Source organism: Dromiciops gliroides, chromosome 4, assembly GCF_019393635.1.
Source record: "Dromiciops gliroides isolate mDroGli1 chromosome 4, mDroGli1.pri, whole genome shotgun sequence".
In the NCBI taxonomy this organism is placed as follows: Eukaryota; Metazoa; Chordata; class Mammalia; order Microbiotheria; family Microbiotheriidae; genus Dromiciops; species Dromiciops gliroides.
The window spans coordinates 465,461,374-465,479,327 of record NC_057864.1 but is presented as its reverse complement, the minus strand read 5'-3'; the positions used below and the strand labels follow the sequence as shown (position 1 = coordinate 465,479,327).

Below are 17,954 nucleotides of genomic sequence, written 5' to 3'. Positions count from 1 at the left end.
TCATAGTTCAAGAAATTATAAAGGAATACTGCCCTGCTATCTTAGATCCACAGAATAAAACAGAAATTGAAAGAATTCACTGATCATTTCCTAAAAGAGATCCCAAAATGAAAAGTCCTAAGAATATTATTTCTAAATTCCAGAGTTCCCAGATTAAGGAGAAAATATTGCAAGCAGCCAGAAATATTGTGCAGTCACAGTCAGGATCACACAAGATTTAGCTGCTTCCACATTAAAGGAGCAGAGGGCTTGGATTGTGATATTCTAGAAGCAAAGGATTACAAATGAGAATAACATACCCATCAAAACTGATTATAATCTTTCAGGGGCAGGGAGGGGAGAGAGGAGAAGGGGAATTGATATTTAATGAAATGAAGGACTTTCAAGCATTCCTGTTGAAAAGAGCATAGCTGAATAGAAAAGTTGACATTCAAACAATAAACCTGAGAGAAGCATGAAAAGGTAAACATGAAAGAGTAATCATAAGGGACTCAAATAAGGTTAAACTGTTTACATTGCAATATGGGAAGATAATAAATGTAACTCCTAAGATCTTTATCATGATTAGGGTGGTTAAAAGGAATTTACATAGACAAAGAGCAAGGGTGTGAGTCAATTATGTTGGAATGATCTAAAAAAAATGAAGGATCAAGAAAGAAGGATGCATTGGGAGAAGGGGGAAGGGAGATACTGGAGTGGTTTGCCATTTTCTTTTCCAGCTCATTTTACAGATGAGGAAAATGAGGCAAACAGGGTTAAGTGACTTGCCCAGGGTCACACAAGCTATTAAATGTCTGAGGTCAGATTTGAACTCAGAAAGACAAGTCTTTTTTGACTCTAAGTCCTACACTCTGTTTATGCACCACCTAGCTGCCCTTCACATGTATAATTGATATCAATTTGCTTGCCTTCTTGGTTGTAGGGAAGAGGGTTTTCTTTTTTAAAAGAAAATAATGCTGATAATAATAATAATAATAAACTTTATTTAAAATACTTAGACTCTAGTCTTAAGAACCTGTATTCTAGGATCCAATAATAACTGTTTGGTTGGCATTTAAGTCTTTAAGACCTGGTTCCAACCTCCCTCTCCAAATGATTATATAATACATGTGCTGTACAAGCCAGCCTACCTGTCCTCCTTTTTATTCCTCTATCATCTACCTCCATGCCTTTGCACAGGCTGTCCTCCATGCCAGGAATGCATTCCCTCTTCAAATTCTCCTCATATAATACTTGGTTTCTTTCATATTTCAGTTCAAATGACAACCTCTTACATTAGGGCTTTTTTTTTGTTTCTCCTTCCTAGTATCCCCCTCCCACAATTATTTTGTTTTTGTTTTCTGTTTATTTATGAATGTATATTTTGTCTCATAGAATGTAAGCTCCTTAAAACCAAGGACTATTTTTTGCCTTTGAAACTTCAGAATCTAGCATAATAGATAACAGCTATTTAATAAAAGCTTACTGACTGACAGATTAAATAAAAGTCATCTAGTCTAATCCAACAGATGAGCAAACTGAATCCCAGAAAGGTTAACTCGTCCAAAGTTATATAGGTGTCAGAACTGGGATTCAAAATCATCCAATCACAGATCTAGAAGGGACCTCAGAGGCCATTCAGTTCAATGCTCTCATTTGACAGATGAAAAAACTGAGGCCTGGGAAGGGAAGTAATTTATACACAATTAGTAAGCATCCAAGGTGAGATCTGAATCCAGGTCCTATGACTTGAGCCAGAGCTCTTTCCACAGGACCAATGACTTCCGAATTCTTTCCACTGTACCATGCTGCCTCCCATATAGCATTTTAAATTTAGCAAAGAACTTTCTTTTCCTATAATTTATCCTCTGACAAACTGACCACCGCCTTGAACATCTACAAGAAATAGAACACTCTGCCAGCCACTCTGGGGGACACAGAGAAGAAGATGCTGTCTCCATTCTCCTGGAGCTGACAGAGCTCTTGGGTAGATAGGACCACACAGTAACTCAGTAACAAGCCCACCCCAGATGTACCAAAGGGCTGGCAGGTACATGTTCTACTGAAGTTTGGAAGAAAAAGGAAATACCAGAATTCTCCCACCTCTATGCCTTTGCTCAGACCATTCCCCACTCCTGATGTGCTCTTCCCTGTTGAATTTCCTATGCATTCCTTAAAGCCCAACTCAAATTAGGGACAGCACAGTAAAGGGTAAAGAGTCTTTGGTTCAAATTCTGCTTCTGCTATTTGCTGTGTGACTTTGGCTGAGTCAATTCTCAACCCTCACTGGGTTTGAGATCTTCTAATATAAAACGAGGGGGATAGACCAGGTGATCTCCAAGTTTCCTTCAAGCTTTGGATCTTATTCCCCTGTGAAATGATGCTTTACCTCAGCGACAGCCTTCTCCCTCAAACTCACGTTGCACTTTGTTTTAGACCTCTATAGGAGGAACCAGGTGGTACAATGGGTAGAGCACTGGGCCTAGAGTCAGGAAGTCCTGAGTCTAAATCCAGACACAGACACTTACTAGCTGTGTGACCCTGGGCAAGTCACTTAACTTCTGTCTGCCTCAGTTTATCAACTGTAAAATGGGAGGCAAAAATAGCACCTACCTCACAGGGTTGTTGTGTTGAGGATAAAATGAGATAATAATTGTAAAGCACAGAGCCCAGCTCATAGCAGGTGCTTAATTATAATGTTTGTTCCCACCCCCAAGTCATCATTATGTAACACTGGGTAGTACAGTTAGCTGGGTGGGTTAGTGATTCCCCTATTATTTGACTGTAAGCTCAATGATGGCAGGAGATGCATCTTAGCTAAAGCTTTACATTTCTCCCAGTACTTTGCACATAGGAGACATTTTAAAAACGTTTGTCATATCGTTCTGTCTCTTCTGGCTGATGGTCTCATCTCTGACTCGTCATCTGTGCCATCTTCTCCACCTGAAATATCCTTCCTGGTGTCTCCATGAAAGCAAGGCCTTTCCCTCCTTCCACACCGCTAGGACTGTTTGTCCCATTCTATCTGTTCCAACGCTCCATGCTCCCCCACTATGGTATAACTACAGAGTTCGTATGCATTTGGAGGAGTGGGGTGGAATTGGAGGCTGGTTAGTTCAATGGTTTGTGGCAGGAGACCAAGATCAGATCTTAAGTGCCTTAGAGACCATGTAGTCCAACTCCTTGCCTGAGGTATATGTGCCTGATCCAGCTTCTGCTCAAATCTCTCTTTTGATGAGGAACTCATTACCTTACAAGGCTGACACTTTGCTTTGGCCAAGCTCTTCCAATGAGCAGAAATCTGCCTCTATAATTTCTATCCATCAATCCTGATTTTGCCCTCTGGAAGCATGCTGAACAAGTCCTAATCTATCTATCTATCTTTCTTTCTTTCTTTCTTTCTTCAAGGCAACGGGGGTTAAGTGACTTGCCCAGGGTCACACAGCTAGTAAGTGTTAGGTGTCTGAGGCTGGATTTGAACTCAGGTACTCCTGACTCCAGGGCCGGTGCTCTATCCACAGCGCCACCTAGCTGTCCCCTAATCTTTCTTAATAGCCTTTCAGATACTCAAAAATAGTGATCCTATCCCATCGAAATCATCTGTGGCTCAACATCCACTCCCTGCCCTAGAATCTGCCATCATATGACTTGGTTTTCAAGCTGTCAGTCCATCTCAGTCAATATATATTAAGCACGTATCATGTGTCAGGCACAAAGAATGGAACAATTAGAGCTGCTTTCTAAATCCTTCAGCATCTCTGGTTAATGTCCCTTAATTTGTCATAGATGTGGCCCCCCCAGGCTTAACTGCAACTGTTTCAGATGTGACCTGCCTCAAGGAGAGGAGAACAGAACCTCTGCCTCTTCAGTCTTGGATGCTGTGAGTCTATCAATAAGGCCTCAGCCTCTATGGCCTTTTTCCACTGCCGGGTCCCACCGATGACTCATGTTGAGCTTACAAGCATCATCAAAAACCCTGGGGTCTTTGTCATATGAATAACCATCTAACCACATTACTGATTGGCCTGTGGGGCCAATCAACTTCATAGAGGAAAAAAAAAACCCAACGCCTTTGAAATCTCACTCCACATTCAGCTCCTCTGTGGAATCTTCCAAAACTAATTCCATCTCATTATTCCAATCACTTCTATCAATCATAGGATTGTGAATAGCACCATAGAATAAACATTTTTTTTAAATGTTAGCTAGAATTTTTATAATTCCTTTAAAAGGTTTGCAAAATGAGTGAGTTCTTTGCAAACTTGAAAGCGCTATATTGATGTTAGCTATCATTATTATTATTACTATCTCATTTGACCCTTACAATGACCCTGGAAGATGAATGCTGTCATGATCCTCATTTTACAAATGAGTAAACTGAGGCTAAAAGAGGTGAGTTGACTTCCCCAGGGTCATGTAGCTAGTGAGCCTCTGAAGCAAGATGAGAACTCAGGTCTTCCTGATTCCAAGTTCAGCACATTCTATGCACCGCAACCACTTGGCAGCTATCTAGATCATTGATTTCTCAAGTAATCAATCAACAAACACCTACTAAGTGCATACAGTATGTACACCAGGTCCTCTGTTGGTATGAGAGATATAAAAGTTAACTCATTGCTGTCCCCAAGGACCTTACCGCCAACTAAAATTATAAAATTATAGAATCTGGAACCTCTCTCCTTTGGAGTCCAACCCCCACATTTTACAGAAGACAAGACCAATGTTCAGAGGCATGAGATGCTAAGTGACTTATTTGTGGTCACACAGGTCAGAAAGCAGAGGAGCTGATCCCAGAGCCTGCACTCACTCAATGGAGAGGGCTTCCTCCATACAACACCCCTGTCCGGTTCATTCAGCTCACTAGGGCATACATAGTGCAGAGGTCACAGGTTTAGTTCCCCTTGGGGGAATGGACTAGTTTCAAGCTGCCCCTGTGTCCCCCAGACAGCACCCCTAATCCTGGCCACTCCTATAGGAAAGGAAAACAAGTAAGAGAGTGGGCTTGGCACTGCCCTTGCCCTGGCACTACCTTGGGCAAACAACAGATCGAAGGGCATGAGTGAGTGAAGATAGGTCAGGAGCATCCTCTTCTCACAGTGGCCTGGACCACTTTAAGAAAATACAAGACTCCAGGTTTACAAAAGAGGCATGTGGGGCAGCTAGGTGGTGCAGTGGATAGAGCACTGGCCCTGGATTCAGACGTACCTGAGTTCAAATCCGGCCTCAGACACTTAACACTTACTAGCTGTGTGACCCTGGGCAAGTCACTTAACCCCAATTGCCTCACAAAAAAAAAAACAAACAAACAAACAACAAAAAAAACCAAAAGAGGCATGTTAGGGGCTGATGATCTGAAGGACAAGGATTCACCCAAGGGCTCCTTGGAGTAGTGTTGTTTGTCTTCAGAAAGGTCCTGGCCTTTATCCCTTCTGGGGCAAAGGAAGAACTCAGTTTGAGGAGATACCAGAAGCTTGCTGGGGGAGGGGGGGGAGAGAGAGCTAGCTAGCACTCACACCTTTGACTCTTCCTCACGCACATAAACTCCTCCTACTTTCCCTGGGCACTAGTAAATTTCACAATATACTTTCTTCGCTGCCCTCTGGTCTGTCTCCAGCTCTGGGCACTGTCACTGGCAGTCCTCCATGCCTGGAATACACTCCCTCCGCATCTCATCTCCACCTCTTGGCTTCCTGGGCTTCCTTCAAGACCTAGATAAAGTCCTTCCCTATGCACTTATCACTCATCTGTCTTGGCTCTATCTTGTTTGTACATGGTTGTCTGTAAGCTGTTTATCCCATTAGACTGTGAGCTCTTTGAGGACAGAGATTGTCTTTTAACCTTTCTTTGTATTCCTAGCACTTAGCACAATGCCTGGCACACAGTAGGTGCTTATTAAACATTGACTGATGTGCAGTTAGGTGGTGCAGTGGATAAAAACACTGGCCCTGAATTCAGGAGGACCCGAGTTCAAATCTGACCTCAGACACGTAACACTTACTAGCTGTGTGACCCTGGGCAAGTCACTTAACCCCAATTGTCAAACCAAAAAAAAAAGAAAAAAGGCAAAATAGGAAGCATGGCTGCCTCTCCAGCAGAGGTCCTGCACTGATAACTCCAGATCTCTGTCACCCATCTTCTACTCTGTAGTTATGTCCTCTGATGTGGTCAGCTGCCACTTACCCCTATGGTTCTCTTAAACAATGACTTTCCTCATTAGGATCATGACATCCTTGCCCTGAAGCCAGAAGAAATCTCAGAGGTTATCTAGTCCTACCCCACCCATCTGACAGATGAGCAAACTGAGTCTGGAGGAGGTTGAATGACAGCCAAAATCACACAGCATCAAAAGCAGGATTCAAACCCAGGGCCACTTCCTTCAGAGCCACAGCCCTTTCCTGTGCTCATCAAGGTAAGCTCCCAGACAGATGAGGGGTGGGGGTGGGCATCTTTCCTGGGTCTCACTTATGCTGTACCTGAAGGATGAATAAAGGAAACCTCAAGTGCCAACCTGGCCACCCTGGGGACTTCCAGCAGTGCTGGCTCCATTAGCTTGGGGGAGGGGAGTGGGGAATGCTTATAATTACTCCAGGAGATGTGGGAACTGAAGAGCCAAGAGGAAAGAGAGATAAGAGGCCTTGGCCAATGAATCATAAGAGTTTTCATCAGAAATTTGACTTCTTCCATTTGGGACTAGGCTGTTGCTGGGGGACACAGCTCCGAATTTTTATCACAGAAACAGCCACGTGTAACACTTAGAATCTGACATTTTAAAATGTTCGCTTCTGTTGAGTTAGCTCTACTTTTTGATTAGATTTTTTTAAAAAGAAAGAAAGAAAGGCATTTAAAGAAAAAAACCCAATTACCCTGTCATGGAAAAGAAAGTAGACAAGAGGAATAGACTAGCTCCAGTACACACAAACATGCTCCCGGCAGCAACACTATTGAGGCATGTACAGCGAACCCACAATATGTCGAGTTTAGTAGAGTGGAACGCCATGCACAAAAGGGGCATTGTCTCTGCCCAGCTGAGAAAGCAAGCTCATTCTGGCCTCTACACATCCAAATTAGCCAGTGGCATGACACAAACCAAGAGGTTCTTGGCATTTACAAAAATTTCTTTTAAATTTCCCTCGGCTTTTTTCTAGATTTTTTCCCAGATCTTAGCACACCATGGGAGACAGGTATACCTGGTAAGTAAGGAACAGGTCATGTTTTTTGTCAGCGTGGGTAGACAGCCACTCAAAACAATCCATCCAAAAAAGCATTTATTAAGTGCCTACTATGTGCAAGATCCAAAGTCCAAGCCTGGTATAGCATAGAGATTGGGCCTTAGTCAGGAATGCTTGGGTTCTCGCCTCTGACATGTACTGACTGTGTGACCCTGGGCAAGTCACTAAACCTCTCACTGCCCCAGGCAGCTCTCTAAGAGTAGTAGTTACAAACATTGGAATAGATAGAAGGGATCTCCAACAGTCACTGCCTGTAAGAAACATATTCTTATATTATATGGGGGCAGCGAGGTGGTGCAGTAGATAGAGCACCTGGCCTAGAGTCAGGAAGACCCGAGTTCAAATCCAGCCTCTGATACTTATTAAATATATTTTGTTTTTGTTTTTCGCAGGCAATGGGGGTTAAGTGACTTGCCCAGGGTCACACAGCTAGTAAGTGTCAAGTGTCTGAGGCCGGATTTGAACTCAGGTACTCCTGAATCCAGGGCCGGTGCTTTAACCGCTAGCTGCACCCCCTGATACTTATTAGCGATGGGACCTTGGACAGATCACTTGACCTATTTGCCTTACTTCCTCAACTGTAAAATAAAAATACGAATGGCAGCTGATGGCTCAGTGGATAGAATGCCAGGCCAGAAAGAGTTTTCTTCCTGAGTCCAAATCTGGCCCCAGACACTTACTAGCTGTATGATCTTGGACAAATCACTTAACCCTGTTTGCCTCAGTTTCCTCATATGAAAAATGAGTTAGAGAAGGAAATGGCAGCAAACCACTTCCATATCTCTGCCAAGAAAACCCCAAATGGAGTCACAAAGAGTCAGACACGATTGAAAAAATGACTAAAGAACCACCACTACCACCACAACAACAAAATAGCACCTACTTCCCAGAGATCAAATGAGATAATACAAGGCAGGCCAATAGTCACAAAGGGGGTTAATTTAATTTAATAACTCCTTTATTTTTTTGTTTTAATTTACAATACCATAGCATCATATACAGCATCTATAGGGAATGGATTTACATTACGTGTGAAAAAATCTCATAAATGGTGAAAAATAAAGAAAAAAAATTTTCAAAAAGTTATTAAAACATCATGGCTTTTGGCCCACCCTGTCTATATTTGTAAAGTGCTTAGCACAGTGCCTGGCACATAGTAGGCACTTAGAGAAATGTTAGTTATTATTGCTATTATTATTGGATTCTACAGGTTATATTCAATCGCCAAAGATAGCACAGAGGGTAGGACCACATGGGGCACAACAGAACCAGTGGATGCCGGCAGGGCAATCTCTCCCAATGGCCTTTTGAGGACCCTCTCCTAGCATCCTCTCTCCTCAGTCCTAGCTTTCTGCCTCCAGTTAACCAATCTCTCTAAGGTGTTAGTGAAGAACGGCTCAAGGTGTGATCCCTCCCCCAATCATTTGCATTTTAAAAAGAAGCTCTAAAAGTGCAAAAAAATTTTGAGAACCTGAGAAAGCAAGCTACAGTGAAAGAATTTCAATTTAATCCCAAGGGCATTTACTTAACATCTACTTGGGGAAAAAGGCAGAGAATTAAGCACTAGGGACACAAAAGCTAAAATATGTGTGTGTGTATATATATATATATATATATATATATATATATATATATATATGTATGTGTATGTGTGTGTGTGTGTGTGTGTGTGTATATATATATATATATATATATATTTCCAATCTCTCTGCAATTTCAGAGGCCTGTACATTGAATCAATCTGTCCACCAAAGGACATTTGTTTATTTTAGTTATTATTGGTTTATTCTTATTTTTGTTTTTTTTAACCCAAACTTTTTCTTTTTCTTTTTTTTCTTTTTTTTTTTTTTTTGCAGGGCAATGAGGGTTAAGTGACTTGCCCAGGGTCACACAACTAGTAAGTGTCAAGTGTTTGAGGTCGGATTTGAACTCAGGTCCTCCTGAATCCAAGGGTGGTGCTTTATCCATTGCACCACCTAGCTGCCCCCTACCCAAACTTCTAATACAGCTTTTAATGATCCGATTAATCATAGAGAGACACCATTTATTATTGGTTTATTCTTGAAGGCAGAGTCTTAAAAAAGAAAGAAAGACTGGGTCTTCCTATACTGCCCAGGCTAGAAGTACCCAGCATACTCATGGACAGTCCTTACTCTAATCAGCATGGGAGTTTCCCACCTGGTCTAACTCATCCTTCCTTAGGTGTAGGCTTCCATTCCCAGGGGCTCAGAACTGCCAAGCTCAAGCAATCGACCAGTCTCAGCCTCCCTGATAGCAGGATTCACTGGCTAAAAGCCATTTATCAAATGTTACTCTGAATCAGGACAAAGAGTTAGACATGACTGAACAACAGAAGAAACCAAATCAGGCACTGTGCTAGGAAATGGAGATCCAACAATTAAATGAAGTCACGAGGTGATACATTTAGAGTAGGAAGGGGGCTTCAGAAGCCATCTAGTTCAATTCTTTCATTTTTAGAGGCATAAACTGAAGCCCAGAGAAGTTACATGCATCTGGGGGAGGTTCCAGAAAGGCTTGAATACCTTGAAAGGAGATATAGATTCTGAGTCATAACAATGAGGAGGGAGGTAGTGCAAGCCTGGCATAGGGTACAGCCAAGGCAAAGGAGAAGAGGCAGGAAATAGAATAGTGAGAAGGAAGAGTAAGTGAGCCAGTATGTTCAGAACTTAGAATGCATGAAATAATCCCAGAATAGAAGGAGGAAGCCATATTGGGAAGAGTTTTAAATACCAGATTATGGAGTTTTATATTTTATACTAGAACAGGGGTTCTTAATCTTGAGTCTGTAAACTTGCTTTTTTTGTGTGTGAGGCAATTGGGGTTAAGTGATTTGCCCAGGGTCACACAGCTAGTAAGTGTTAAGTGTCTGAGGCCAGATTTGAACTCAGATCCTCCTGACTCCAGGGCTGGTGCTCTATCCACTGCACCACCTAGCTGCCCCTGTAAATTTGCTTTTAAAAATATTTTGAAAACTCTACTGCAATATAATTTATTTTCTTTCTTTTTTTTCTGTGAGGCAATTGGGCTTTTTTTGTGTGTGAGGCAATTGGGGTTAAGTGACTTGTCCAGGGTCACACAGCTACTAAGTGTCAAGTGTCTGAGGTCATATTTGAACTCAGGTCCTCCTGAATCCAGGGCCGGTGCTCTATCCACTGCGCCACCTAGCTGCCCCAATTTATTTTCTTGATATTTTACAGGGTGTCACAAAATCACCCAGAATTTCAAGAGTCAGAAAGGACCAAGAGGCCATTCAGCATCACCGTTACTGGGCCACAGGTCTATTGTACCATATCTCAGATAAGTGGTTGTCCACTTATTCGCTAGATGGTATGGTAGATTGAGGGCAGAATTGGGACTCAAGACTTGAGTTCAAATTCTGACTCAGATACTAGGTGTCTGACTGCCCAAGTCACTTAACCATTCTGTGCCTCAGTTTCTTCATCTGTTAAATGGGGGAAAATAACAGCACCTACCTACCAGGGCTGTTGTGAGGATCAAATGAGATGACATGTGAAAGGCTTTGCAAGCCTTCAAGATGCCTATATAATGTTAGCTATTTATTATATTGTTGTTGTTGTTACTACTACTAGTATAGTTACCCAGCTTCTGCTTGGAGACTTCTAGTAACAGGGAACTCCTTACCTCTCAAGGCAGCCTATTCCACTTGTGGATAGCTCTGTTAGAAGTTTTTCCTTATATCATGTTACATGGTAGTAAGGAGAGAATACTTGGCTGGGGAATCAAGGTAGACAGAGCTCGGCTCTAAAACAAACAAATAAATAAATAAAGACTGAATGCCATACAATGATAACGACCAAGCTTGGTCCTGAAGAAGAGCTGAAAAAAAAAAGCCATGCCTTTCTCTTTTGGGCAAAGACGGGACACCAGAGTGTGGAATATTGCACACACCCACAAATTTCATCGATGTCTTGGTTGGTTTTGCGCAACTGACTTTTCCTCCCTCTTTTTTCTCACTTTTTTCTTCTTTGTTATAGACACTTTTCCAAGGCTGGCTATGGAACCAGGATACTTAAAGAGAAGAGGCAGTAGGAATGAGGCTGGTGGATTCTTGGAAATGGGGGTTGTGGGATTTTGTAAAGTTTCCCTCTGAACGGGAGTGGGATTGGGAAGGGGAGAAAAAAAGATTTGAAAATGAAAGTAATATAAAACCCCCAAATATCAGTCATCTTCTTTTAGGTAAAACAGAGAGACTTGGGTTCTGACCACTGATTTACTGGGGGACTCTGGACAGCTCAGTTAATCTCACTGAATGTGGTTCATTTACACAGAGGAGCCAGAATTAAAAGGGCTTAGAGATCGCCTGGTCCAATCAATGATAAGTCAATCAACCCAACAAGCCTTTAAATGTCCTCTATGTGCTAGGCCCTATGCCAGGCACTGAGGACCCAAGGACAACACCCCTCCACCCCAGACTCTTCATATCATTGCCCCGATGACTGCTTAGAAAAAAGAAAAAAAGGAGGAAAATGTGTGGAGGCAGGCCTTGAACCTCTTAAGTGTCACATAATTGTATCATTCATGCTATTATCTCAGCTAGAGGCGTGAAGAGGATGTGAAACTTTGTACTTCACAACAGGCCAGGTCCCCTGGGGTGGAGGAGTCTACCATGTGGCTTAAGTGGTATAGGAAGGAAGGATGGGAGGGAGGAAGGAGGGAGGAAAGGAACAAACGGAGGAAGAGAGAGAGCAAAGGGAGGGAATAAAGGAAAGAAGGAAGGAGGGAAGGAAGGAAACAAACATTTATTAAGCACCTACTATGTGCCAGGTGCTATGCTAAGTGCTCTACAAATATTATTTCATCTGATCCTCACAACAACCCTAGGAAGTAGGTGCTATTATTATCATCCCCTTTTTATACTTAAAAGAACTGAGGTAAGGACCTGGGTTCACATCTGACCTCAGACACTTGACACTAGCTGTGTGGCCCTGGGCAAGTCACTTAACCTTCATTGCCCCTCAAAAAAAAAGAAAGAAAGAAGGAAGGAAGGAGGGAAGGAACTGAGGCACAGTTCGCAAAGGTGAGGTAACTCGCCTAGGATCACACAGCTAGTGTCTCAGGCCTGATTTGAACTTAGGTCTTCCTGACTCCAAGTTCCTGACACTACCTACTGCAGTGCCCGCTACCTTGGAGAGTACAAGAATCCAGTCCTACCTAAGGCTTCGGAGTCCCCGAGCATAGACTTGTCGTTCCAGTCCCCATGCCACCTCCCCATGAGTTATGACGGTGGGAGAATGTCAGGAATCATAGTGGGGCACACAGAGAGAAATAATCATATTCACAGCTAGTATTTACATAGAGTCTTCAGGTTTGCAATGACCTTTACAAATATTACCTCATTTGATCCTGTCGACCACCTTGGGAGGTCAGATGCTACTACTGCCCCCATTCTACAGATGAGAAAACTAAACATCATAAAAAGAATACCAGGGGCTGAACACAGTTTGTGGGAAATTGTCCTGAAAGGCAGCCTCTGCTAGCACCTTCTCCAAAGCTGGTTGCAGTAGCTGTGACACCTAAGAGGAGCAGGAAGGAGGAACACAGCTGGTGTATTCTTATAAAAACTGGCACAATGTTCTGCAGGTTGCAGAAAACTGTATCTGAAGGAATGAGAGAGATGCCAAGTGAGGCTTTTAGGCAGGGCTGGGCAGAGAGGAGCCAGTCCTCCTAAGGGGCCCTTGGGCACGTCCTTTGGGGGGAGGTATGTGGGTGGGGTTTTGGGGGTTTTTTTTGCTCTTGGCTGCTCCTCTTCTGGAGACACCTTCAGGGAAGTTGAGGTATGTGTGTCCCTAAGGTACTTGGGGCCTACTCTGTCCACCACCTGGAACATAATGCCTCTATACCTAGAGAGAGGGACCCCAAAGGGGTCTAGTCAGTATTGCATCCCTAAGAACAATTTCTCTGAGCCATTCACTGGGTCTAAGGCTAAGGCTGTCTCGAAGTCCTCAAATCGATCTGTTTGTCCCATTTCTCTGCTCCTTAAGTCAATACCAGAACCACAGATTCTAAGACTTGGGAGAGATCCTTGTGGCCCCTGAGTACGACCCATACACAAAAGGAATCCCCTCTATAACATACCCAGTGAGTGATCATCCAGCATCTGCTTGGACATCTCAAAGAGGCGTTCACCCGACCACTTGCTGAGGCTGCCCAATCCATGTGGGGCAACTCTCTTTATCAGAAAGGTTCCCCTGATATCAAGCCTAAATGGGTCTCTCTACAATCTCTCTCTCTCTCTCTCTCTCACTCACTCACACACACACACTCTCTCTCTCACACACACACACACACACACACACACACACACACACACACACACACACACACACACACACACACCTGGTTCTGCCCTCTGGGGTCAAGCTGAACAGACCCAATCCCTTTTCCACCCATGACCCCCTTTAACTACTTGAAGACCGCTCTCGTGTCCCACCCCGCTCCTTCCCCAACCCCAGTATTCTCTTCTCAAGGTCAAACACCACCCCACCCCCAGTCCCATTTCTCCAACTGCTCTACATATCCCATAAATAATGTGTCTTTTACTAGGAGGTAACTGCAGGATGGGTAGCTGTGTTAGAGGCTGGAGGTGCTGCAGGAGGTAGGCAGTCCTAGGGAGGGAGGCTGCTGGTAAGAAGGACCATTGGCCCAGGTTCCCACCGGCACCCTCCCTGATTTAGAAATGCTCAGAGGGTGCAGATTCGTCCACCCAACCCCAACCCAAGTCCCCGGTCACATACTTGAGAGCCAAGCACCCAGCCCCTACCCCACCCACCCCACCCTTCACCCAGTCAGGGTCCCCAGAGATACAACCCTCCCTACGAGCAGATGGAACCCCCTGGATACTCTACCTCTCTCTGCTCACTGCATATCTTACACAACCACAGAGTCCGCTTCTGACTGCTGGATGTCTCAATCCCACATTTGGTGCAGACTTTCTATATGAGGGAGAGAGAGGGAGAGAGAGGGGGAAGAGAGAGGGAGAGAGAGGGGGGAGGGAGAGAAGGAGAGAGAGGGGGGAAGAGAAAGGGAGAGGGGGGAGGGAGGAAGGGAGGGAGAGGAGAGAGAGAGAGGGAAGGAGAGGGAGGAGGGGAGAGGGAGAGAGGAAGGGAAGGAAGGAGGAAGAAAGAAGGGAGAGAGAAGAGATAGTGGAAATGTAAATACTTTCTGGGCTCTCAGACTCATCAGAGAATTGCTTTTGTACATTGTGGGGTAGGGGTAGGAGGTCTTTGGTTTGCTTATTAATAATAATAATAATACCATATAATGCCAACAAGGATCACCATCATTCTATAGAGCTGTACAATTCTCTGAATATTGAAGGGCTTTCAAATCAATCATCTCAACCATAAAACCATAAGATATAGAGCCAGAAGGGCCCCCAGAGATCATCTAGGTCAGGGGTATCAAAGTCAAATAGAAATGGATCTTTGTAGACCACATATTGACTTAGAAAACCACAAATGAACATTATCTATGTTGTATTATATATTTTATTCTTTATCTTGTTAAATATTTCCCAATTATTTTGGTTGGGCCACTTGGGTCTCTTTGACAATTCTGCTCTGGCTCAATCAACCTAATTTGACAGAATGGGAAAGCATTTAATCAATGAATAAGCATTTATGAAGGGCCTACTATATATCAGGCATTATGGCACAGTGGATTATGAGCCAGCCTTGGAGTCAGGAAAGCCTGGGTTCAAATCTTGCCCGTGACACACACTGGCTATGTGACCTTTGACCAATGGAGTACAGTAGAAGAGCATTAATTCCAGAGTCAGAGGACATAGGTTCAAATATTACCTCTGATACTGGCTGCCTTGGGTGACCTCAGGCAAGTCATTTCTCTTTCTCATCTGCAAAATGAGGGGGTTGTACTGACCCGACAGTAACTTCTAGTTCTCAATCCTGCGACCTCTCAGTGCCTTCTTGGGCAGTTTTCTAAAGTTGTAGAAAATGTGGTGATCTGTACAGGTAGTGGGAATTTCCTCCCTGGGAATTCCCTACCCTGGTGAAGTTGTGGCCAGAAGGATGGTGATGTATCAAACACTGTGCTGGGCACAAAGACAGAAATGAAACAGTCCCTGCCGTCAGGGAGTTTACATTCAATCTGGAGAAACATCATGTACATATCTAAATAAATAAAAAATATTCATGAGGAAATAATAAGTGAGGGGGAGAGCCCTGGCAGATGAGGGATGGGAATCCTGGTACAGGGAGAGGTACTTGAGCTGGGTTTTTTGTTTGGTTGGTTTTTTGCAGGGCTAAGTGACTTGCCCAGGGTCACACAGCTAGTAAGTGTCAAGTGTCTGAAGCTGGATTTGAACTCAGGCCCGGTGCTTTAGCCACTGCGCCCCCTAGCTGCCCCCTTGAGTTGGGTTTTGAAGAAAGCTAGGAATTGTAAGAGGCAGAGAGGAGGAAGGAGTGCTTTCCAGGCCTAGGAGAGGGGACAGCCTATGCAAAGGCCTAGAAGAAGGAGATGGAATGTCATTTACAGGCAACAGTAAATAGGTCAGTTTGGCTGGAAAGTAGAGTTTGGGGGGTGTGGAAATATATATATATGTATGTATGTATGTATATATATACATGTGTGTGATATATATGTGTGTGTGTATGTGAGAGAGCACGATATCACATCATATATATTACACATCAGATATAGATATTGAGAGGGACATATGGATATGACCCTCCACTGAGATGGAAAGTGCCCCCCCTTCGGCCTAGTGATCTGATCTCAAAGTCTTAAAGCCCCTTAGAGCCCCCTATTTCTCTCTCTCTCTGTTTTTTCTCTAGAGAAAGCCAATAACGGGAAGCTACTATCCCCCTTTCTAAATATAGGCATATCGACTTAAAAATTGCTTCATAGGGTCTGCACCGAGACATTATGTAGATATGATAAATTGTTGCTGAAACATGAAATTTTGCAAAATAACCTATGGCTGAACCCCTGAGGTTGGGGCACTCTGACCCAGGAGAGAGACTTATCGCTGAACATCCCAGGAGAAAGATTTATTGCTGAACCCAATTACCGCATTTTGCTCAAATTAGATGTCTGTAAAAAGTATAAAAACTGCTTGATTTCTAATCCTAGTGTGTCACACCTCCTGGTTGTCCCAGTGAGTGTGGTACACCTTTCTTTCGAAAGAAATAAAATCAATGCTTCAGCCTCCTTTCTCCTCGAGTCTCTATTACAAGGGTCAGTGGGTGTACTTCCCATCCCACTCAATATCGATATCTGATATGTAATAAGTCTGAAAAGGTAGTCTGCAACCAGACCACAAAGGATTTCAAGGGCCCAAAGCCATCTAGTCTGACCCCACCCATTTTACAGATAAGAAAATTGAGGCCCAGAGAGGCAAAATCGATCAGCCAAAGCCACACAAGTACCAGGTGACAGGTCTGGGATTTGAACCCAGGTCCTCAGACTCTACACACACAGCACCCTTTCCACATCAAGGCTTGGCTTGCAGCAAAGAGACTTGCCAAAGCCAGGGCCTTGCTTTTGTAACTGCTACAAAGATAACAGATCCTGGATCCAAATCCAGGGCTCTTCCCCCTTCCCCTTTGTGGTGCCTCTCCATAGGCAGGACAAGTATTATAAAGCCCATTTTGCAGAAAGGTCAAGTGCCATGCAGATAACAAGTGGGGAAGCTGAGATCTGAACCCAGGACTTTTGCCTCTAAGGCTAGGGTTTATTTGGCTGCCCTAGCCTGAGTACAAACCATGATCAGACTGGGAGTAGGAGGTATAGTCAGCCTATAATATCTACTAGGCTCCTTTACCCTTTTGTGAAGTGGCTTCATTTCATGCTGATTTTTTGCCAGGAAAAAAAAAAGAAAAAAAAGAAAAAACTCCCCCCTCCCCACCTCCGCCCTCCAGGGAATGTCCTACAGGTTCATCTGTCTGCTACGCACTGAGCTGCTGGACGCAAAGGAAGAGGGGGAGCCATTTGTTACTGTGATCCTGACTCCCCGGGGGCACATGAATCAGTCACTTAACCTGTGAGTGGGTGACAGGCCCTGCGAGCTCCCCCCAGGAGTGAAATGTCACAGCCCCACATTCCAAGAGCAGGAGGGTGGAAGGCTCTACTGGAGCCGCCCAGCACTGAGGACTGTGGGAGGGGAGGCAGGAATCAGTTACTGGACAGGGGTGGGGGTGGGGGGCGGCTTGGTATTAGATACTGGGGACTCAAGGCAAGGTGTGGGCCAAGAGGGACGGAGAAGATGGCTCCACAAGGTGGGGGGGGGGGGGCCTTCGGAGAACCAGAAACTGCCTTTTCCTGCTGAATGAGAACTGTAAGAAAATGCATACATTAAAATGAATGCAATGCAGCTGACATATTCCAGATCTTTCCCCCTCTGATACCAAGTCCGTAATCTGCAAGTATGATCATTAAGAAGCCTAGGATAATGGACCGCAGGCCTGCCCTAGAGTCTAAGAGGCTTGGGTTCCAGTCCTCGTCTGACCCATCCTGGCTGTGTGACCCTGGGCGGATCACTTAACCCCTCATCGCCCTAGGTGATGCTCTAATACAATGTAGGTAGAGGAAATTGTCTCTCTGGGACTTCCTTATATGGATGAAATAAAATAAATAAACAAATAAAAGAACCAGTGAATGAATGAATGAAGCAGCTCCCCAAACCTCAAAAAAACTCACTTATTACTAATAACAACAGTTGAGTAGCTAAGAACTCAAACATCTGCA

The 17,954-nt window shown here is 44.0% G+C and overlaps 1 protein-coding gene across 1 annotated transcript in view; it reads right to left on the bottom strand.

Moving 5' to 3' along the window:
* RPH3AL (rabphilin 3A like (without C2 domains)) overlaps positions 1-17,954 on the bottom strand; it is a 181,863-nt gene that overhangs the window by 83,115 nt on the left and 80,794 nt on the right. The window contains exon 6 of the mRNA XM_044004398.1: positions 14,096-14,182. Within this exon, the coding sequence (XP_043860333.1) occupies positions 14,096-14,182 (87 nt within the window). The remainder of the gene's footprint in view (positions 1-14,095; positions 14,183-17,954) is intronic.